This window comes from Eurosta solidaginis, chromosome 3, assembly GCF_040869045.1.
Source record: "Eurosta solidaginis isolate ZX-2024a chromosome 3, ASM4086904v1, whole genome shotgun sequence".
Taxonomy (NCBI): Eukaryota; Metazoa; Arthropoda; class Insecta; order Diptera; family Tephritidae; genus Eurosta; species Eurosta solidaginis.
The window spans coordinates 227729734-227754398 of NC_090321.1; the positions used below are offsets into that span (position 1 = coordinate 227729734).

General features: G+C 41.2%; 1 protein-coding gene across 3 annotated transcripts in view; it reads left to right on the forward strand.

The window, feature by feature from the left end:
* Positions 1–24665, forward strand: part of ReepB (Receptor expression enhancing protein B) — a 90853-nt gene that overhangs the window by 1702 nt on the left and 64486 nt on the right. Inside the window, exon 1 of one of the 3 annotated variants that reach the window (XM_067775400.1) lies at positions 8881–9339. The exons of the other annotated variants lie outside the window; for them this stretch is intronic. Coding sequence (XP_067631501.1) covers positions 9252–9339 — 88 coding nt within the window. The 5' untranslated portion in view covers positions 8881–9251. Of the gene's footprint in view, positions 1–8880; positions 9340–24665 lie in introns of those variants that run through there. 3 annotated transcript variants of the gene reach the window in all.

Here is a 24665-nt window from a genome sequence, read left to right on the forward strand (position 1 = left end):
CGAAAAACAGACACGCACATAAACATAAATTCAGCGCGTCACCAATTACCATCACCGCCAGAGAGGTTGAAGATGCCATTGGTCACGCTAAATCATCTAAAGCAGTGGGCGCAGACGGCATAGCCATGCCGATGCTTAAAAGTCGGGAAAAAGGGTTTCAAATACTTAGCACATGTCTTCAACCTGTCTCTTTCCACCTTTGTCATACCCGAAAAATGGAAAATGGCCAAGGTGGTCCCGCTACTAAAGCGTGGGAAACCAGCTAACATGGAAGAGTCGTATCGTCCGATATCTCTCCTATCGCCAGTAACAAAGACGCTTGAAGCCATTTTGCTCTCCTACGTCCAAGAAAATTTGCAGCTAGCCTGTCATCAGCATGGCTTCAGAAAACTCCATAGCACCACCACCGCGCTAAATGCCATCAGCACCCAGATAAATTGCGGTTTAAATCAAAACCCCCACCATAGAACAGTACTCGGAGCGCTAGACCTATCAAAAGCTTTTGATACGGTCAACCATGGCACGTTACTGCAAGACCTGGAAGGGTATACCCTTCCCCCATGTCTTAAAAGGTGGACCGCAAATTATCTGGGTGGTCGGCAGGCATCGGTGCAATTTAGAAACGAAACATCAAAACCAAGAAGAATTAAACAAGGGGTGCCACAGGGTGGTGTCCTATCCCCACTTTTGTTTAATTTCTACATATCTAAGCTACCTTCACCACTAGAAGGAGTCACTATCGTTTCATACGCCGATGACTGCACTATAATGGCTACCTCCCTGATCTCTCCAGTTTTTTCGCCTCGCGAAACTTGGCATTATCACCGATTAATCTTCCGCGACCTTATTTACAACATGGACGTCCCAAATGTCGACCATTTTGAACAGCCACGTCGATGGCACTACGCTACCGACTGTCCTACACCCCAAAATCTTGGGTGTGACGTTTGATCAGGATCTACATTTTGGTGAGCACGTAGCCGCAATAGTTCCGAAAATCCAGAGCCGTAATAAAATCCTCAAATCCCTTGTTGGCAGTACCTGGGAAAAAGATAAAGAAACGCTCATTACTACATACAAAGCAATTGGCCAGCCGTTTACATGCTACGCGTCACCCATATGGTCGCCAAGCCTAAAAATTACCCACTGGAAGAAGCTACAGGCCTGCCAAAATACTGCTCTCAGAATCGCCACGGGCTGTCTTCTTATGTCCCCAGAACACCATCTACATAATGAGGCGAGAATACTCCCCATCAGGGAGAGAAATGAGATGCTAACCAAACAGTTCCTGTTGAATACCCAGAAACCTGGGCATCCAAACGGACATCTGATTGATGAGCGAACACCGCCTAGGGGCTTAAGGAGTCATCTCCGTAAGCATTTTGAGGAAATACGGCACCTGAGAACCCAGCCGTATGAAGCAAAAAACACAAGCAGGTCTTTGGTGAACTCCACAAACAGGCGTCGGACCTTTATGCCAGGAATTGCCCGGTGAATCCAGTAATCAAAGAAAAGTACCCAAAACTTGTGGAAGAGGAACGCATACTCCCCGGGAAAACGCGTGCCACTCTTGCTCAACTTCGTTCTGGATCCTGTAATAGATTAAACTCTTACCTATCCAGAATCAACCCCGACATACAAAATGTATGCCCCGCTTGCAATGTGTCCCCACATGATATCAACCATCTCTTTAATTGTAATGTGGAACCAACGCCTCTAACACCCCTTTCATTATGGTCCACCCCTGTTGAAACAGCAAGTTTCCTTGGACTCCCGTTAGAGGATATTGATGACAATTTGTGATCGGTCGCGGTTTTTGGGTGGGGCGAAGCACTGCTACAACAACAACAACAACAACCACTTACAAAGCAATTGACCGCTTACAAATGTATGTCCTGCTTGCAGTGTGTCCCCACATGACACCAACCATCTCTTCAATTGTAATTTGGAACCAACGCCTCTAACACCCCTCTCATAATGGTCCACCCCACAGCAAGTTTTCTCGGACTCCCGTTACAGTACATTGATGACAATTTGTGATTGGTCGCACCTATTGGATGGAGTGAAGCATTGCTACAACAACATAAATATTCGATTATTTGCCGATCGACACCCGCAACAGGGACTGAACCTTCTAGGCCACCCCCTCCCTCCCTCTTGGTTACATGGGGTCGCCAGAGCCTCGTGTAAAATACGTGTATGATACAATCATATATGTAACACGACCTTAGCTGCGGTTGACAAATGGGTTGCACAACCTGTGAAGCTATAAAGTTTTATATTGCGCTTATCAACCCCTTAAACCCCTTCGATCAGTATTTTTTGGCCTGGGCAGGTAAAGTCCTCTCACGGCAAATGAAAGCTCTACAGGTCACTTATCGTACTCTTGTTATTCTTATGGCTATAAAGACACTCTTAAACCCCTCCTCCGGTGCAGAACTAAAGTAGAGCTTAATATGTGTATGATACATTTTATTTGTAACGTGATTTGCATCGCGTAGGTGGCATTGTCAGTTGGGTTGAAGAAGCTGTAAATTGCTCTGAAAATACGAGGTAGGGGTTGCGCGTCACAATCCCTTGAATTCCTGTCGTACTTGCTATATAATGCAGAAGCATGTACCCTGACCACATCTGTGCAGTAATGAATATATTTGGTAATGGTAATTGGTCAATTACTAGTATTTGGTAATGAATACATTTTTTTTCAATTCATGATCAATTTTTCGAATACTGTTAATTCTTTTCAGTTACCTGCTAATATCCAGTAAACCAAAAGGGATAAATGAACTCGGGTAATGGAATTCTGATAATTTTGGTATGCAGAAATCAGAAAATAATACTTCCTATCAATACAATTATTAGCTTGACCTCTAAAATGGTTTTAGAAGTGGCATATTTCACTTTATTTTCCTTGTTTACATACACAATTTTTTACTGAGTTTACATAGAGATACGCATTAACTGTTAAGAATTGAACACCGGGAATACTCGGACATTTATTCTTTATAATCTAAGAACAATTGTGTCACTGCTACAACAACAGCAACAAGTCAACCTTCTATTACTAAAATGCAACTTCACTTGGATGAAAGACATTTTAAAAATGTGTTTCACAATGATTGTGCGGTGCTTGTACTATTAAAAAGTGATGATCGCGACTGTTACGCTTTTTCATAGTGATCATCGAACTCTTAATATTATTAATATTACATTTCCATGGACTGTGCCCATTCTAAGCTTTAAAAAAATAAATTTCACTAAACCGCTAAATATGGCAACCTAACTATCCTCTCAACGTGGCATATTGTGGTACCTAGAGTCTCAGAATGCACTGTTTGGTGCCACGCAAATAGCATGGCTAATTTAAAAAAAGAGAGATCTAAGTTTGTAATTTAGTGTTTGTTCTTTCTATTTAACGATGAACAAGTTTTTTTCATACAAAACTTTGAAATAGTTGAAAGTAATTGAAAAAGAATTTAAAATGTGTGGAAAGGAAGATTAAGGAGTGCTCGATAGGCAAGTTCTACTGCCACAGAAGGTTTTCCCTTGATGTTTCTATGCTTTAAATGTGCGAATGTAATGTGGCCATATTAAATTGTTCCCGAGATGGTTGCTCTTGTACCTTACTGTCGCTTATTACCGGAACGTCCCGCCCCAGCGGGTTAGGGGATCAGAATATACCCGCGGTAGATATACCTGTCGTAAGAGGCGACTAAAAACCAGATTCAAGGGGTTGTGTAACGCAACCCTTCAGGTTGCCAGCGCAATATATAGCTTCTCCGAACCCAATTGTCAACCTCACCTATCCGCGGCGAATCCTGTTTCACTAACAGACGAGGCTCTGGCGACCACAAGCTCCTCATGGAACTTGGGGGTGGGGAGGGGGGAATGGCCTGAAGGTTTAATGTGGCCACATAAATCGTTCCCGAGATGGTCGGGCTAGTACCTTAATGGTGCTGTGGTACCGGAGCGTACCGGATCTTTATCCGGCAAAGGACCATCACATCGATAACACTCCTCAAAGCCTTCGGGGAGCAACCTTATCGCTTCAACAACAACAACAACAACCGGAACGTACCTGATATATATATATACATATATATATATATATATCCGGCAAAGGACCGTGAACATTTTTATACTCAGCTGAGCAGAGCTCACAGAGTATATTAACTTTGTTCGCATAACGGTAATCCGTAACGGCATAAACTAATCGAGATAGATATAGTCTTCTATGTATCAAAATCATCTGGGCGAAAAAAGAAATTCATTTAGCCATGTCCGTCCGTCCGTCCGTCCCTAAACACGATAACTTGAGTAAATTTTGAGGTATCTTGATGAAATTTGGTATGTAGGTTCCTGCGCGCTCATCTCAGATCGCTATTTAAAATGAACGAAATCGAACCACGCCCACTTTTTCGATATCGAAAATTTCGAAAAACCGAAAAAGTGCGATAATTCATTACCAAAGACGGATAAAGCGATGAAACTTTGTAGGTGCATTGACCTTGTATGTATGTATGTATTTATTTGAAAATTTGTTCCTAGCACAACAATTTTGACAAATTATTTAACAGTGCTAGTCATGAATAGCATGAGCTATAAAAATTGAACATTTATACTAATAATAAATTAGATTAATCAAATTAAATCAAATATAACGGATAATAGTGAAATATTTATGTATGTAAATGTAAATCTTAAAACTAAAGAAAAGTAATTAATAAATATTAAAAGACAGCAGTAGTGATGATAACCTTTGGCTGGTTATAGATCGAATAGTATTTAACAAATAAAGAAAGAAGACACAGAGAAAGGAAAAGGACTTAGAAATGAACATTTTAACAACAACAATTTGAGATCCAGTTTAAGAGTCGTTAAAAAATAATGTTAGCTCTTTTTTGAAGTGCAGAGCATTACTTAAGAGTCGAAGACTTGTAGGTAGGGAGTTCCAAAGACGTATTGCAGTAACATAGAATTGGCGCTCAGAGGTTAGCGTGCGGTATCTAATGTGCTTAAGAAGAAGCACCGATCTTGATGATTGCAGAAAAATAAGCTTACGATATAGATAGTCAGGTTCCTTCGTGTGTATCAATTTATGGAGGAAGGACAGTGTTTTGACTTTTAAAAGATTTTCGAAAGAAATGTTTAGCAACCTTTCAGCATGTTGTGATACGCGGTCAAGTCTTCTCAACCCAAACATATCTAGCAATGTTGTTGTAAACAACATTTAGTTTGTTCTTGCACAGATAGTCACAGTCTGAGTAAATCACACAACCATGGAGTAGCGTAGGTATTAAGTACGCTTTAGCCAGAAGTAGTATTATGTGCAAAGGCGTGAAATACTGTGTTAACCATAGTGTACGAAGCATTCCATACACTTTTCCAACCGTTCTAAAAATATGGTCTTTCCTTATGTCGCAAAATCGAAAATTAGTAAAATTTTGGACAATGGGCGTGGCAACGCTCACTTTTAAAAGAAGGTAATTTAAAAGTTTTGCAAGCTGTAATTTGTAAGTGTGCTAAATAAAAATTAGTAAAATCGGGTGACGAACACGCCCACTTAAAAAAAAAAAATTTTTTAAGTCAAATTTTAACAAACAATTTCATATCTTTACAGTATATAAGTAAATTATGCCAACATTCAATTCCAGTAATAACATGGTGCAACAAAATACAAAAATAAAAGAAAATTTTAAAGATATTTTTATTTGCCTTCAAATATTATAATTTATTAAATTTTGATGAGCTCAAGGCAGTCGGTAAAACATATTCAATTGTTTCCTGCAGATGATCTCAGAATGAAATCGAAATATCGACCAAATAAAATTAGAAATACAAACATTTAAACTGTGTTTAAATTTTTTAAACTGCCTTGAGCTCCTCAAAATTTAATAAATCATAATAAAACAAAATTTTAAAATAGGCGTGGCTCCGCCCTTTTTCATTTATTTCGTCTAGAATACTTTTAATGCCATAAGTCGAACAAAAATGTATCAATCCTTGTAGGGGCATAGATTCTATGGCGATAACTGTTTTCTGTGAAAATGGGCGAAATCGGTTGAAGCCACGCCCAGTTTTTTTACACAGTCGACCTTCTGTCCTTCCGCTCGGCCGTTAACACGATAACTTGAGCAAAAATCGATATATCTTTACTAAACTTAGTTCATTTACTTATCTGAATTCACTTTATCTTGGTATAAAAATGGCCGAAATTCGATTATGACCACGCCCACTTTTCTGATATCGAAAATTACGAAAAATGAAAAAAATTCCATAATCCTATACCAAATATGAAAAAAGCGATGAAACATAGTAATTGGATTGGTTTATTGACGCAAAATATAACTTTAGAAAAAACTTTGTAAAATGGGTGTGACACCTACCATATTAAGTAGAAGAAAATGAAAAAGTTCTGCAGGGCGAAATCGAAAGCCCTTGGAATCTTGGCAGGAATACTGTTCGTGGTATTACATATATAAATAAATTAGCGGTACCCGACTGATGATATTCTGGGTCACCCTGGTCCACATTTTCAACGATATCTCGAAAACGCCTTCACATATACAACGAACAGCCACTCCCTTTTAAAACCCTCATTAATACCTTTAATTTGATTCCCATATCTTACAAACACATTCTAGAGTCATCCCTGGTCCACCTTTATGGCGATATCTCGAAAAGGCGTCCACCTATAAAACTAAGGCCCACTCCCTTTTAAAATACTCATTAACACCTTTCATTTGGTACCCATATCGTACAAACACATTCTAGAGTGACCTCTGGTCCACCTTTATGGCGATATCCCTAAATGGCGTCCACCTATAGAACTATGGCCCGCTCCCTTTTAAAATACTCTTTAATACCTTCCATTTGAAACCCATGTCATACAAACATATTCCAGGGTTACCCTAGGTTTATTTTGCTGAATGGTGATTTTCCAATATTTTGTCTCCAAAGCTCTCAGCTGAGTATGTAATGTTCGGTTACACTCGAACTTAGCCTTCCTTACTTGTTTTTTATTTATTTATTTACAATTTTTACAATTAATCAGACTAAATGTAGTACGGATTACAGATAAATTACAGAAGCATACAAATTGAACAAAATTATATTATAAAATATGTATATACATTATTAAATAAGTTTTTGGGATGGACTGTGATGCCGAGCAACGGGAATTGATTATTAGTGCTGTCGGAATGGACGTGGTTTCGAGCAGCTGATATATATTTGACATACAACAAGTAGGGCTGCGATGTGTGGGAGGTTGGAAAGGACGTGATTCCAAGCCACCTACCCAAATCATTGCGTATTTAAGGTAGGCAGCAGATATTTTTTTATTACGTAGAGTGAGTCACACGTATCAATGTTTTTGCAGTGCTTATTGAAGTCAGTACGCATACAACGAAGAGGTTCGTGCATTTCAACATTCGATCTGCAGCGGTTGAAAATGTCTAGATGGTCTAAAGGGAACATTAAATGAAATTTCACCGAGCAGAAAAGGGCTATTTACCATCCCTCCAATACGTGTTACTACAAATAACACTCCAATAACACTTTCCAAAACCCTCGGGGAGTGTCTAAATCGCTATGATAACAACAGCAAAAACCGCTGACTTTACTACCTAAGAGAATACTGCCTGTTGTTGTTGTTGTTGTTGTTGTTGTAGCGATAAGGTTGCTCCTCGAAGGCTTTGGGGAGTGTTATCGATGTGATGTCCTTTGCCGGATACAGATCCGGTACGCTCCGGTAAAACAGCTCCATTAAGGTGCTGGCCCGACAATCTCGGGAACGATTTATATGGCCACATTAAACCTTCAGGTCATCCCTCCCTCCCCACCTCCAAGTTCCATGAGGAGCTCGTCTGTTAGTGAAACGGGATTCGCCGCTCGAAGGTGAGGAGGTTGACAATTGGGTTTGGAGAAGGTATATATGGCGCTGGAAACCTGAAAGGGTTGCGCTACACAACCCCTTGAATCTGGTATTTCAGTCGCCTCTAACGACAGGCATACCTACCGCGGGTATATTCTAACCCCCTAACCCGCTGGGGTTAGTCTAAAATTACAGAAAATACTACCTCCTGTAATTTTGTGAAGCCTTTCTGGAGAAGCGGTCAGTACAACAGTTTTAGAAACCTTATTCGTCTGAAAAGATTGTGTTACCTTGTCATCTCCAGTTAAATTTTTCAAGTTCTTTGGAAGCTTCGCAACAATAAACAGACCATATCAGAACCATATCTGCCACCAACATGGATAGATAGTTGTTGTGAGGTTAAGCACTGCGACCTATTGGTCTATTGTACCCTCATTCTCTTTACAACACTTCATCCAAGCCCAGTTCTCTGAGAAAATCCAGAATGGTTCTCGGCTTCAAAGAGTGTATGTGACTATTTTCTAATTTGGATGATCCTAGGAGCCTAAGTCTTCGTCTCGCGACTGCATCACATTCCTTCAGGATGTGCATATGGCTCTTTAGCCTACAGTGATACTTTTTGGAGGTTATTCATAGCCTTATATCGCTTTGAGTTGTACCCTCCTATTAGTGCCTTTGCCTACCGAAGTCCTGGACTTTCGCGCCAGTGTTGCTCTCTGAGGCACGCCTCCTTTTGTCTAAACTCCTCCCTTATTGTATGTGACCCTATTGGCACCATAGGCTCGGGTCCTATTGGCTTCCCGGCAACTGCTAACCTGGCAAGTTCGTCCGCTCGCTCGTTACCTCGTGACCAACATAAAAACTAATCTTATATTTTCTTCATCTATATAAACTTTTCCTTACATTGTCCGAACCAGGCTACGCCCCTGATAAATGCGGTCACCGTTTTCTTTTTTCAATTATTTCTTCGCTTATTTTTATCTGTGCTTGCTTTTAGCGCACTTTCTCAGTAAAACCCTTTGTTTAATAATTTGAAAGAATAAATGAATTGTTTTCTGTTGCATTGTACTTTTGGTTGATTATTTCGTTTAAATAAAATAAGAAGCAAATGTAAAAGTTTAATAATTTTTAAAGTAAAACAATCCGATGACGTCATTTTGATTAGAGAATGATCTTTGTGTCATACTATAAACGAATCAATACGTGGCATTACGCACTCCAGTTTACATTTTGCAAAGTTATTAAATTCAGTGATTTGGATACAGACATACATACATACAAACATACAAACATATCGAGTTAGATGTCTCAAGCTATTCTAAGTATTGCTTGGTAACAACTTATTCTGCAAACCTTATAATATTTAGTAGTTAATATGTGGATCTGGAGAGACTATTGCGATTGGAAAAGGCGCAAACGACTGAAGAAGGAACTGAGGGCTGGATTTATCCAATTTTGCTTTGGTGTGTAAATATTGCCAATCAAACAACATGTGACATTAGCCGTGTTTTTTTTTTAAACGCGTATAAGTTTCGTTTGCGCGTGAAAAAAAAAACGCCTACCCTTCAAAAAACGCGAGTACTCCATAAATAGTGTAAGGAATACTCCTTTAGGAGTGTTCCAAAACTAATCTGTATTCATACAAAAAATGTGCTCCAATTAACATTGCGATGCCCCAGGAGAGGAGTAGGTGGTCCCACTCTCGCTTTGTTTGTGAGTATTCCATAGAGTATATACGTGAGAGTACTTTCCAAAGTACTTTCACTGTAGTACTCCATAGGGCACTCACAGAGGATCATATGCCAAAGAACGAAAGAGGAATCGTGTCGGAAAGAATTATCGAAGTGAATTTAATTTAAAATGAAAGTAAATGAAGAGGGCAGTACAACTTTTATATTTTACACTACGAATATTCTTGTTATTTAGCATTTGCGTGAATAAAGAAAATAATATTTCTCTATACATACAATAGTATGTATACATAAAACCAGTGCGCGGTTGCATTTTATCAGAGTTGTCATAGTAAAATATTATTATCAGTTATTTGCATGCAATATTTTACTTTTGGCAACTGTTCGATCGTCATCGTGTCGAGATCACGGTCGTTAGAAAACAAACAATGATTGGCTGATGGTGGTCCGCAAAGTCATTGCAAAGGAGTATTGTTAAGGCCTCCTGTGATTTACAACGAGATTGACTGAATTTTTGTATGTGTGCGTGTCGGGTATTTGACGCTTGCCCCGCGACTATCAAATAAAAAGTGTTATGGATTCGCATTTACAAGGGAAGCAGTAAGGAAGGCGGTCGGCATGATGTAGTGGTGCACAGTGGCTAGTCATTGTCGGCTGGGGCGGGTCCTTGCCAACCTTACTGTTCCTGCGCCATAAACAGAAAAAAGGTCATATCATGCCTATCAAAACGAGCAGCTGTCAAATTCAAAACATACTGACAGAAGCGCAGAGACCGACTCAAAACGCTTAAAATTCAATTTAAAACAACATCCGGTCGAACCGGATGCCACGGACAGACCGTTAAACATTCAAAATTTAAATTCAAAAAAAACTGTCAAAAAAAAAGTAACTAACTAACGATCAAAAAACTAACCGAACCGGAAACGACCGGTTACTAAATCTGAAAAATCAAAGTAAGTAAGTTTTAGAAAAATTTATTGTGAGCCGCGTTTTGCGACGGTTCATTGAAAATAATAATAATAATCGGTTAGTTTTATAATCTAATATACTATATATGTAATAAAAAAATCTTTTTTTTTCAGAAATTTGGATAAATGCCCTTTTTTTTTTCCACAAATCTATCTTAGGGCTGTACAGTTTGGATTAATTGGGGCCCCCTTACAAAATTAATAGTTGTTGTATTAAACTTACTTTGAGTTTAGCTGAACATCAATTTGGTATTACACATAGTATAATGACACTAATATGTACTATGCACTAAGAAATTAGTTATAAACGCAACTAGGACTAAACTTGGGGTAAATCTACCCCTCAAAAAATATTGTTTCACAAGCTCAAGTAAAACGTAAGCTTTTAGATTCATGGAAAAATTACCGGAGTCATTCACCTGTTCAGGTAAAACATGAACCTTTTAAACTTATAGTACAATTAATGAAATTGTTTTACTTGTCCAGTTGATACGTTAACTACTTTACATGTAACAGTCAGGGTTGGTATTGTTCGGGTTTCGTGCAACTCAGTCACCAAAAAAAAAATGTATACAAAAAAAAGTTTTGTTTTGATAATGCAAGCTAACCCGCATTACTTGTTATTTGCGTCTCTTAATATAGAGTTAATGCATTTTAACTGATAATGCAACTGAACTTGAATTACCAGTAAAACTTTATTCCTTACCGAAACAATATCAACACCTTTGCTCACTCCAAAATCATATTCGCCACGATGGCATCAATTAAAAAAAATGTAATAGTAAAATTCTACCATAACGCAAAGCAAATTTTAATAACTGAAACACTTTTTCTTTTGTTTCACAGGCAGTATACATTGCACACCTGTGACCATTAAAATATGCTTTGTTTTTTGTTGGTTAAAATTTTTTTTCAGTATGCAACAATCTTGAACGTACAACAAGAATTTCTTTTTTTTTTTTCTTTTTAACTTTTCATTTCCTCCGGTCATTGTGCATATTGCATTAGTATTCACATTTGCTTTGATTCTACACTAGGGTGATAGCCCTAAATTCGAGTATGTTGGTACATTAACATTACATAATGTTGCGGAGTCAAAATTATAATTTTAAAGGATAGGGTTAAGGCTACAAATACATAACTTTAGTTCAGTAGTGGAACGAACTCACCGCTTTAACCGCTGATGTTCGTTATCGCAATTGGAGTGCCTGCAGGCCTATATTCGCTGCCCTGTGGTCGTCATTGCAGGTTTATTGTAGCCCATCTGGTCGTAGCTGATACGGATTGCGCTAGTAGTGTGTTGCCGGTATGGACGCAGCCAATAAGAATGCGCTAGTAGTATTGTTGCCGGTATGGACGCAGCCAATAAGGATGCGCTAGTAGTATTGTTGCCGGTATGGACGCAGCCAATAAGGATGCGCTAGTAGTATTGTTGCCGGTATGGACGCAGCCAATAAGGATGCGCTAGTAGTATTATTGCTGGTAGGAACGCAGCTAATAAAGATGCGGCTAGTATTTGGGGTCGGTGGTACCGCCTGTTGTTGGGTTTACCGTTAGTGGCCGCAAGCCTATGTACGTGGCCCCGCTACGTGCGTTGCAACTGGTGTGGCGGTACGTCTGATGGTTGTTGCGCTCGTGGTTGGCGCTTATGAAGGAGTTGGGGGAGGTACTACCGATGGTGATGCCCGTGGTAATAGTAGGCCCCGTTGGTGGTGGTTGGCGCTGTGGTCCGAGGTAACTAAAGGACCCGGGTGGCGATAGAGCTTCGTGCTGGCCTTTACGCCGAAGGTAGTGTCCTCATTCGGTTAAGATTTATTACCACGCAATTTTTTTTCATTTGCTGCGCTGCATACAATTGCCACTTGAACATGCTTAATGTTTGAGAGGTTAAATGCAAATCTAATTCTGGCGTTGTTTCATTGATGGGAAAATGTTCACGTTGTGAGTTCCAATAATCATTTATAAATACAATGGGTAAATACGTTTTACCACCATCATCTTTTTGGTGTCTATTTGGCCGGAAACTCGTGCGATTTCGAATTTTTATCTTTCTTCGTGTGTATACGGCTGTCTTTTTCTTGTTTTTCGATATCTTTTTATCGCAACTTTCGCCACATCGCTAGGTGTGTTCGCGTGAACACGCTCCCAAGTGGATCGTAGCCGTAGACCGTAGCAGCAGACCGTAACAAACCTGCTTCGCTTTGAAGACCTGACGATGAAGCGAACAGGAAACCGGATCATCTGTGGGAAGCCACTGCCAGGGACCTCCGATGTCAATCAACGTGGGGCACGACTCACCCCTGAGATAAGAGTCTCAAAGTCCTACTACGAAGCTAGCCGGGCAACATGGGTCCATCAAAAAAAAAGTTCAGTCAAGTTGGGAATTATTTCTGTTTCCTAGTTAAAAGGGCTTTGCGGCAATTAGACATTTGTTATGGAGAACTCGTCAAAACTCCGAAAGATGATTTCTAGTGGGTATCGCTCCCACAGGAATGCAAAATCAAAAAAAAAGTGTAGACATTTTGATCTGGAGAACTCGTCAAAACTCCGAAAGGCTAGTCCGACCTAAGTGTGGACTGCCAGGGTGTTCACGGTCCTCGGTGAGTACGCGCGTGAACATCCTATGAGGTCAGTGCTCGGGGAGAATACTGGGCGAGATGTCCCCGACCGCCAAAACGCCCAGACAAAAAAAGTCCGATTGGTAGATATATAAAAGAAAAGATCAAATTGTAATTTAGCAAAAGAAACGCCCTTGTTGGTTCATTGCGGACGAATGTCCGAAGCATGGAAGCGACCTATCAATTTCCCGTTTAGGTCCTCGAGATCATACAATGCATTTCCTATTTTTCGGAGCACTCGACACTTCAGGTATTTGGGTAGGAATTTGGCGTTAATGCCTTGTTCGAAATTACTTAAGGCAAAGTTCCTGACCTTCCTTATAGTTGACTTGTCTAGAGCGCTTGTTATAGGTGGTTACTCCCCTATCCTTGGCCTGATCTAAATTTCTACAGATCTGCTCACGAATATTAGTCAACTTGTCAGCTCGGCTTACTACCGTAACCTGGTCTTCCCGAAGGCTGCCGAGTTTCCCTAAAATGTTATACGTTGAGGCATGTTGGACCATATTTTGGCCATATAATGCAAAGTATGGAGAACACTGAATCGCCGTGTGAAAATCACTTCTCAAAACTGATAAAATCTCGGGTATATGCTTATCCCAATCGGTATGGTCAGGTTTATCTTTCAGGAAAATCCTAATCTTCGAAACAATCTCTCTATTAACGCGCTCGGATGCGTTTGCTTGGGGAGAATATAACCCCGTCCTCACGTGCGTCACCCCGTAATTTGCAAAAAATTGGTTCATTTCCTTCGAGATAAATTGTTTACCATTGTCACTGTGAATAAACTCAGGGACCCCTACAGCCGGAAAAATTTCTGAAGCGAAGTAATTTATAACGTTAACAGTGGTGGCTCTCTGCATGGGCTTTAGCCAAACGTATTTTGAAAAATGGTCTAGTACTATGAAAAGAAATTGATTTCGCCGCTTAGATCTCGGATACGGCCCTAGAAAGTGGCAATATAATCGTTGAAATGGCCTCTCGGATTCAAAGGTACTCCCTATAGGTGGTCTCGACTGCTGATTGGTGGGTTTTACCGTTTTGCAGGTGTCACAACGCTGGACGTAGTCCCTGACGTCCTTAGCCTGCTGCGGCCAGAAGTACTTCTGCCTAACACGTTCCAAGGTTTTCTGCCATCCGCCATGGTAACTCCGGTTAGCGTCATGTGCTAATCTCACTGCTTCCTCAGTCAACCCTTTTGGCAACCATAAACGCCACAGCGAGTCTTCTTCCCCTTCCATCCCCTTACGAAACTTAACTCTTTTGAAAATTACACCGTCCACCACTCGTAAATCCGGAAGTGATTCCTCGTTTTCGGTGACGGTCCGAATTAAGTCTAAATATTAGTTGCTGCTAAATTCGGGAGAGACTAAATCTATTTCTCCGGGTGTGGTAGTGAAAGACAACTCATCGGCATCAAAACGCGACAACGCGCCTGGTACTACATTCAGGGTGCCCTTACGATGTTCCATTCTAAAGTCGTATCTTTGCAGTAAGAGTGACCATCTCGCCAACCTCCCTCTCAAGTCTTTTTGTGTCATCAACCACTTGAGACTGGAGTGGTCCGTAATAATACGAAAAGGTAATCCTTCGACATAGGGTCGGAAACGCTTCACGCTGATTATGGCTGCAAGACATTCCAGCTCGGTCACTGTATAATTGCGCTGAGCATTATTCAGCTTTTTCGACACGAACGCGATTGGATGCTCAGCGCCCTCATCATCGACCTGGAACAACACTCCGCCAACACCTATTTTGGAAGCGTCGCATTGTATTACGAATTCCTTGGAAAAGTCTGGTTGGGCCAAGACAGGCGCCGAACTCAAGGCTACTCTTAGTTTTTCGAATGCCTCTATAGCTTCAGGAGTAAGCTTAAACGGGCCTGCTGACTTGCGGAGACAGTCGGTCAAGGAACCTGCCAAGTCAGCAAAATTGGTAATAAACGCTCGGTACCAATTCGCCATGCCCACAAACCTACGCACTTGCCGAGGGGATTTAGGGATCGGGAAGTTTTGCATTGCTTCTATTTTTCCGGATCCACTTTCAAACACCCGCTGCCTATCAAGTACCCTAAGTAGCGTATTTCCTTCTGACAAAATTTACTTTTTTCCACGTTTATCGTCAGCCCTGCGTCTCTCAAACATTGGGCCACTTCCGCTAGCAATTTTAGGTGATCCTCAAAATTAGTGCTACATACCATCAGATCGTCCAGGTAGACAAAGACGTTCTCTCGCAGACGCGAAGGGATTGCCTTGTCCATCAGCCTACTCATAGTCTGCGGTCCATTGCACAGACCAAATGGCATTACTTTGAAGTGGTACAGAGGCCTCCCCGGAACTGCGAATGCTGTTTTTTCCTTAGAGGACTCTGTCAATTTGATCTGGAAGAACGCGTCCTTCAGATCAATGCCACTAATAAAATGCGTATCTTTCAGTCTGCTCAATAAGCCGTTGATATGAGGCAGGGGGTACGAGTCTTTCTTAGTAACCGCGTTGACCTTCCTGGAATCTATGCACAGCCTAACTTTACCTGGTTTCCGGACCAGTACTACAGGACTACACCACGGGGAGTTGGATTCTCCTATAACTCCTAATTCGAGTAACCTGTCTAGTTCTCTAAAAGCTTCGGCTTGCCTCGGTGGCGAAAGAGGGAAATGTTTGCTTTTTATAGGTACAGCATCACCGGTGTCGATGTGATGCTCCACTAATTTGGTTTGCCCTAGGCCTAATTTCTCGTATGAAGGAAACGTCTCGATGACTTTTTGTAATTCTAATTTCCGGTCTGGTGACAATTCGTGCAGGTTAAGTTCTTCTTCCTTCTCAAGTCTAACCTCTAAACACTCTACGCTTGGGAATATTTCGGGAGCTAACGCAAATGCTCTCCAAAAATCTACCCCGAAGTATGCTTCTTGGAGCAATGAGGGAACAAGGTAAAAACGAATAACCTTTGTGATATTTTTGAAGGTGACTGGTAGGGATACTGAGCCTAAAATGTTTTGCTTGTCGCCGCCCGCTGTATATACGAACGCATGTAAGGGCTGATATTCGAAGCCGTTATCCTCTAGGAATTCTAATCCATTTTTCCCTAAGATGGAGACGTTGGCTCCCGAGTCCAACAACCCTACAAGAAAACTATCCTTAATTCTAGCCTTTACTAAAGGCCTTTCATCCTCGGTGAGCGTTAACGTGGTGGCTTGCAGCAGTCTACGCTCCTGTACTCTCCTGTGGTATCTCTTCCTACACTTCAAAATATTGTGCGATACCGGATATTGTTCAAAAATGGTATGTCTTATTTGTTTATACCTGTGTTCCCTTTCTTCTAGGATCGGTGAAAGTTGCGTTTGGCAAGCGACATCCCTATGCTGGCGTCGCAGAATTCTAATCGGCTCGCTCATCGCGGATGAGGACGTTTGACTCTCGGATTCAGAACTATTCGAATTGTCCGTACTGTCAGGGTAAGTTATTATCACGTTTGAGGGCTCTTCTGCCAGGGTACTACTGCCCCTCGGAAGCTCACCACCTCCATGCAGAGATTCACCCTCTGGTTCAGCGCACGGGACGACGCCTCGAGCACTGGCTGATGTGGGAGCTATGAAGCCGAACGAGGTTCCCCCGCCTTCTCGCCCGGGTACTGGTTTCCCTGCCTGCGATGGTCCCTAGGGCATTTAGGAGTAGATACACCCTTATACCCACATTTAAAACAAAAAGGATTTTTTATGGGTTCCTCACAATATATATAGGAGTGCCCCATTCCCTGGCAATTCCAGCATTGGATTCCGGAATAGTCCGGCCGCCTGCTGCGTCGATATTCCAGCGCCTCTATCTGCGGATCCATCTCGCCGTCTTCGCTTTCATCCTCATGTCCAGGGTTGTCACGCGTGCTTCGCTTACATGCCGTCCTGGGTAAATGGCTCCCAGCAGCTTGCTTTCTTTCAGCACTTGTTCACCTCTGCGTGCTACATCGCGTAGATCATGAAGGGTCCTTACGTCCTCATTAAAAAGCATTAGCTTAAGGCTACTGTTGACGTTCCTTTTTATTATGTCAATCAGTAAAAGCTCCGACATTGGCTCTCTTAAGCGCGCGTTCAAGGAGATTATGTCCGTGTGAAACACGTCATAACACTCACTTGCTTTTTGCTTCCGCATGGAGATCTCCATCATGATCTCGTGGTCAGTTTTCAAAGTGCCAAACTCTCTTTTCAATGAGTAGCACAAAAAGGCATAGGTCGCGTTTGGGTTTTGTTTAGTAAAAAGCCAGTACCATTCTTCGGCCCGCCCGGAAAGAAACAGGTGGAAACTAGCCATTATTTGTTCGTCCGTGCATTGTGTGCGCTCACACAAGGTGTTCAGTTTGAAAAGGAAATCGGCTACGCTCCCAGTGCCGTCAAATGAGATTTTCCACTCCTGCGGTTTTACTGCTATGCTACTTGGAGTCGGGTACATTGGTGGTACTCCCGTTGGAAATGGGTTACGGTCCGTCCTACTTGCGTTCCCTTGTTGCTGGTTTGATTGCTGCGCGGATTCGAGAACGGCGTAGAGCTGGTCCATATTGCTTCGAATTGACCCCATCTCTCCGCATTTCCTCCTGCGAAGCCTGGAACAGTTGGTGTAGCACGTCCACCCACGAGCCTCCACGATTGGCTTCGTCCTGCATTCCTAGGGTATTCGCCCGATCACTTGTAGCGTTTCCAAAATTTCCAATTCCTTGGTGTAATGGTAAGGCACCAGCTCCATCCGGTGCATAAGTCGACACATTGGTCATTAGCCCCGAAATATCATGCGCGTTTAATAGGGGCGCATTCGGATTATTGGTGTTTTCAGGTCTGTCCAGTTTATCGCGAGGGTCATTCAGGCCCGAGCCCATATTCGGTCCCGCGGGATCTCCGTATTGTCCACCTACTGGGGTGTGCACCACCAAGGGACGCCTGGCCTGAGAGAAGGCCCCTCTATTTTTGTTACCGCCCCGGCTCTGGTTTCCCCGGTAATTCCCTGCACTCCCAAACGGAGTATTCCGGCCCGGTTGCCCGAAAGCCTGGTCGCGCGACATATTAAAAAAAATGGTCAAGTCGTAGGTGAAAAAAAAACGTTTGCCACGTAAGGCAGTTAGGGATTCAAAAAAAGGTTTAGGTATATAAATTTATATGCAAAAAAAGAACTTCCACAAGCTGGAAAAGAAAAGCGATTAAGCAATTTAGATATATCGTGAAATCAATGGGAATGCTGACATCCCCTTCCCGAAGGCATTCGGCTACAGGCAAAAAAAAAGATTACATAAACTCATTCATACTTGTCCCTAGTGCTCCCAACCGCAGTGCGAGGGGGTCTTAAGGGCCCCCTCCGAGACTGGTTGGGGCCACTAGGGTCACTCCAGGCACACACGGGTTGGTCTCAACACGCCCAGCCGCAACGCAGGGGCAGTCTCCAGGGGATTGCCCCTGGGACTGGTTGGGGGTGTTGAGGCCTCCCGTCCATTCTCGCTGGACACCCCTCCTGCCTCCGCCGCAATGGGTGGAGCGGTTTCGGAACCGCTCCCGCAGTCTGGTGGGACAGGAAGGAGTGCCACTCTGAATCCCAGCTCAACCCTTCACAGTCCAGGTGGTATTCTACCTTACCACCTGGGACGTGAGATGAGCTGGGGTTCTTTCACCACATACACACACACACTCACTCTAACAAAACAAAATTCGGCGGAAAAAAAACTAAAAAAAAATTGGCAAAACAAAAAAAAAACCCAGTTAGCGGACAAATATTTTTCCAATGCCGACTAACGGACAACATTCCGGGAAAATAAAAACCCCAAAATCTACAAAAAAAACTTAAGTTCGTGCAGCACTGCCTCACCGGGTGAATGCAAAAATCCGGAGGACTGACGTGAAGTCCCGTGACCCCTTCGGCCACTGCCCCCGATGACCAGTCCGGACAACCTGATCCATCAACCATTCCACCGCAACGCAGGTGGCTGCTCCTGCGGCTGCCCACCTCGGACTGATGGAATGGTCAACTTCTCACGCTGCCCGAACTGACCACCAAGACCAGCGCCTCAGGTGCCACGTTGGGCGCCATCTGTTATGGATTCGCATTTACAAGGGAAGCAGTAAGGAAGGCGGTCGGCACAGTGGCTAGTCATTGTCGGCTGGGGCGGGTCCTTGCCTACCTTACTGTTCCTGCGCCATAAACAGAAAAAAGGTCATATCATGCCTATCAAAACGAGCAGCTGTCAAATTCAAAACAAACTGACAGAAGCGCAGAGACCGACTCAAAACGCTTAAAATTCAATTTAAAACAACATCCGGTCGAACCGGATGCCACGGACTGACCGTTAAACATTCAAAATTTAAATTCAAAAAAAACTGTCAAAAAAAAAAGTAACTAACTAACGATCAAAAAACTAATCGAACCGGAAGCGACCGGTTACTAAATCTGAAAAATCAAAGAGAGAAAAAAAATAAGCTGAAAAATAAAAATACAAATAAAAGGGCCGAATATACAGAGGGGCGCCGCGGGTGTTGTTGCGACGCCCGGTGCTTGTCCCACCCTCAAAATCCATGGCCACCGACGCACCTAAAATTTCGGTGGCCCCTTACCTGATCACCCTACGTGCCTTCTAAATAAATGGCGACGCCAGCATTCCCATATTATTAACAACCTTTATTCAAAATTCATTATTACTACTAACATAGCTTTCTGTTTTTTTCTTACTTCTTACTGCAAGGTCTTTTGAATATATTTAAGCTTATAAATAATTTAAAAAAAAAATAGCAATCTAAAAGGCGTGCCTAATTAAAGAGGAACTCTATTCCTTTTGTAAGTTTTAGAAAAATTTATTGTGAGCCGCGTTTTGCGACGGTTCATTGAAAATAATAAAAATAATCGGTTAATTTTATAATCTAATATACTATATATGTAATAAAAAAATCTTTTTTTTTCAGAAATTTGGATAAATGCCCTTTTTTTTTCCACAAATCTATCTTAGGGCTGTACATTTTGGATTAATTGGGGCCCCCTTACAAAATTAATAGTTGTTGTATTAAACTTACTTTGAGTTTAGCTGAACATCAATTTGGTATTACACATAGTATAATGACACTAATATGTACTATGCACTAAGAAATTAGTTATAAACGCAACTAGGACTAAACTTGGGGTAAATCTACCCCTCAAAAAATATTGTTTCACAAGCTCAAGTAAAACGTAAGCTTTTAGATTCATGGAAAAATTACCGGAGTCATTCACCTGTTCAGGTAAAACATGAACCTTTTAAACTTATAGTACAATTAATGAAATTGTTTTACTTGTCCAGTTGAAACGTTAACTACTTTACATGTAACAGTCAGGGTTGGTATTGTTCGGGTTTCGTGCAACTCAGTCACCAAAAAAAAATGTATACAAAAAAAAGTTTTGTTTTGATAATGCAAGCTAACCCGCATTACTTGTTATTTGCGTCTCTTAATATAGAGTTAATGCATTTTAACTGATAATGCAACTGAACTTGAATTACCAGTAAAACTTTATTCCTTACCGAAACAATATCAACACTTTTGCTCACTCCAAAATCATATTCGCCACGATGGGATCAATTAAAAAAAATGTAATAGTAAAATTCTACCATAACGCAAAGCAAATTTTAATAACTGAAACACTTTTTCTTTTGTTTCACAGGCAGTATACATTGCACACCTGTGACCATTAAAATATGCTTTGTTTTTTGTTGGTTAAAATTTTTTTCAGTATGCAACAATCTTGAACGTACAACAAGAATTGCTTTTTTTTCTTTTTAACTTTTCATTTCCTCCGGTCATTGTGCATATTGCATTAGTATTCACATTTGCTTTGATTCTACACTAGGGTGATAGCCCTCTAAATTCGAGTATGTTGGTACATTAACATTACATAATGTTGCGGAGTCAAAATTATAATTTTAAAGGATAGGGTTAAGGCTACAAATACATAACTTTAGTTCAGTAGTGGAACGAACTCACCGCTTTAACCGCTGATGTTCGTTATCGCAATTGGAGTGCCTGCAGGCCTGTATTCGCTGCCCTGTGGTCGTCATTGCAACTGGTTTATTGTAGCCCATCTGGTCGTAGCTGATACGGGTTGCGCTAGTAGTGTGTTGCCGGTATGGACGCAGCCAATAAGGATGCGGTAGTAGTATTGTTGCCGGTATGGACGCAGCCAATAAGGATGCGCTAGTAGTATTGTTGCCGGTATGGACGCAGCCAATAAGGATGCGCTAGTAGTATTATTGCTGGTAGGAACGCAGCTAATAAAGATGCGGCTAGTATTTGGGGTCGGTGGTACCGCCTGTTGTTGGGGTTACCGTTAGTGGCCGCAAGCCTATGTACGTGGCCCCGCTACGTGCGTTGCAACTGGTGTGGCGGTACGTCTGATGGTTGTTGCGCTCGTGGTTGGCGCTTATGAAGGAGTTGGGGGAGGTACTACCGATGGTGATTCCCGTGGTAATAGTAGGCCCCGTTGGTGGTGGTTGGCGCTGTGGTCCGAGGTAACTAAATGACCCGGGTGGCGATAGAGCTTCGTGCTGGCCTTTACGCCGGAGGTAGTGTCCTCATTCGGTTAAGATTTATTACCACGCAATTTTTTTTCATTTGCTGCGCTGCATACAATTGCCACTTGAACATGCCTAATGTTTGAGAGGTTAAATGCAAATCTAATTCTGGCGTTGTTTCATTGATGGGAAAATGTTCACGTTGTGAGTTCCAATAATCATTTATAAATACAATGGGTAAATACGTTTTACCACCATCATCTTTTTGGTGTCTATTTGGCCGGAAACTCGATTTTTTTATTTCTTACCAAATTTTTATCTTTCTTCGTGTGTATACGGCCGGAAACTCGATGCCTTTCTTCCGCTAGTGATGGCCGGTCTGTCTTTTTCTTGTTTTTCGATATCTTTTTATCGCAACTTTCGCCACATCGCTAGGTGTGTTCGCGTGAACACGCTCCCAAGTGGATCGTAGCCGTAGACCGTAACAAAAGCCATCAATCAACATTTGCATTGAGAAACCGTAGTGTTCGGACGTGAATATGTCGTCATCGGATGATGATTTTTTTTTACTTGCAACTACAGCAGTTTTATTAAATAATAAAAAAATTAATAAAAATTTGGTAATAGTCTAGTTGAGGGGTCGATTGCTAATACGCTACCAAAAATATCGAGAGAGGTGTCAAGAGACGCTTATTAATCTCGAGAACAATAATTTTATTAAATAATAATAAAAGATTTACGTTCCATAAAGCTCGTAAGCATTGATAATTTTCAATAAATTTTAATATGAATTGCTGTTCTTCCGCGCACTTGTTCATTTTGAATGTCGACACAAACTAAATACAACACTTTTGTCAATCACACCCCGCGACTATCAAATAAGCAAGCGTCAAATGAAAAAAACCAAAAATTTTTGATTTTCACCAACGTGTAGCCGACAACAAATACGTGTGTCACGAAGCCACCCGACTGCACTAACACACACAAAATTCAGCCAATCTCGTTGTAAATCGCAGGAGGCCTTTATAGTACTCCAACATGAAGAAAATGGAACAAGTAATCCAACAATTTTTGCAGGATATATCCTCGCTTAGATAATGCTTAGGAGACCCATCTAGCGGCTGTGGTTAAACAACTAGCTACAGCAATAGGGTGTACCGAAAAGCGGAGACACAGCGCTCTGATGGCCATGAGGGTATAACATATAGCTGAATCAGTTGCGATGAATTGTGGACATACATAGAATACATAGAATTAGTGTAGAGGGTGAAACAAAGACACATATTTCAGTTACATCTGAGTATAATGCGTATTGAAGTTTAGTAGGACAAAATTTGTGCGCAGCAATTTCAGAGGTGTATTTAAAGTTTGTCGCTTAGCAGTCCATATAAAGTTTAAGCGAAACGGATATACGCGTGTTAAAAAACACGGCTATTATTAACTGCACAAGGCACATTGAAAACGAAATTTAAAAAATGGGCGTGGCACGGCCCCCTTTTATTCTTAAGCAATTTTCTGTTTCGGAAGACATAATTCGAAAAAAATTAACGGATCATAATAAAATTGGGTACACAAATTTTCCCTATAGTAGAAAATATTTTTAGTAAAAATGGACGGGGTCGGTTTAAGGCCATGGCAACTTAGATATAAAGCAATATTAAAAGGGGCCGTTCGGAGTCGGCATAAAACATGTAGGTCCCGTCCGGCCAATTTGTAGGGAAAAATCAAGAGGAGCACGACGCAAATTGGAAGAGAAGCTCGGCCTTAGATCTCTTCGGAGGTTATCGCGACTTACATTTATTTTTTTTTTTATAATATTAAAAGGGTCGTAGACTAGAATAATAAGCTATAACTTAGCAAAAAATAGTTATCAATCAATGATATTTCACTTATCAAGTTTTATTGTAAGAGGAAATGGGGAGCCATTTTTTTTAAACGTGCGGTGCCACGTGTTATGTAGGAAAGTAATTTATCTGAAATGAAATGTGCAATTGAAGCTCATGCTGAGTATATAATGTTCGGTTACACCCGAACTTATACATCTTTACTTGTTAAAAATCGCATGGATTTTACCCCTCAGCGGTTTAGGGGCCTAGTATATACCCGAGGCAGATATGCCTGTCGTAAGAGGCGACTAAACCTTTTCAAGGGGTTACCAGCAAAATTTTTAGCTTCTCCAACCCGATTGTCAACCTGACCTACCCGCAGGGAATCCTGTTTGTTTCCTCACGGAATTAGGGGGTGGGGTGGGATGTCCTGAAGGTTCAATGTAGTCACATAAAATTGTTCCCGAAACTGTGATTGTACTTTAATGGTGCGTGTTACCGGCACGAATCTATGTCCAACAAAGTACCATCATCATCGGTAACTATAGTGTTTATTATTTTTTATAAAATTATTAACTTTGTATTTTATACTTTAAATTTTAAATATTTTGTAATCACATTAGTTTTTGTAAATGAAAATTTTAGAGATATCATGGCGGAACGACACAAGGTGGCGGCATGGAACAGCTGATTATAAACTTTTTTTATGTGATATGAAACATCAACTTCTGGCGCAGTACGATTTTGACATTTTTCCATCGAATTTACAAAAACAAAGTACATGTGATTTTTATTTATGTTTGTAGGTATGTCACCATGCTGCCACCTTGTATCGTTCTGCCATGAGAGATATCAAAATGAAATTTTTTGATATAATAAATTTATATACTTTAAACCTCAAACAAATAATCTTTAAAATAGCGTTGCGTAAGCATTACCTAAGCGAGGATAAGCGTTTTTTTTACGCGCAAACGTAAACGTATACGCTTGTAAAAAAAACACGGCTAATATCAATTTGAGTGTTGATATAGTAACACTCCCCAAAACCTTCGGGAAGTAACCTATTCTCTACAACAACAACATTTTTTCCGGAGTTTTCAATGTTTCATTGATACAAAGTGGTTAACATTTTTATCATTTATTTGTGTAATCACAGATGTATGGCAACATTTCACAGCGGT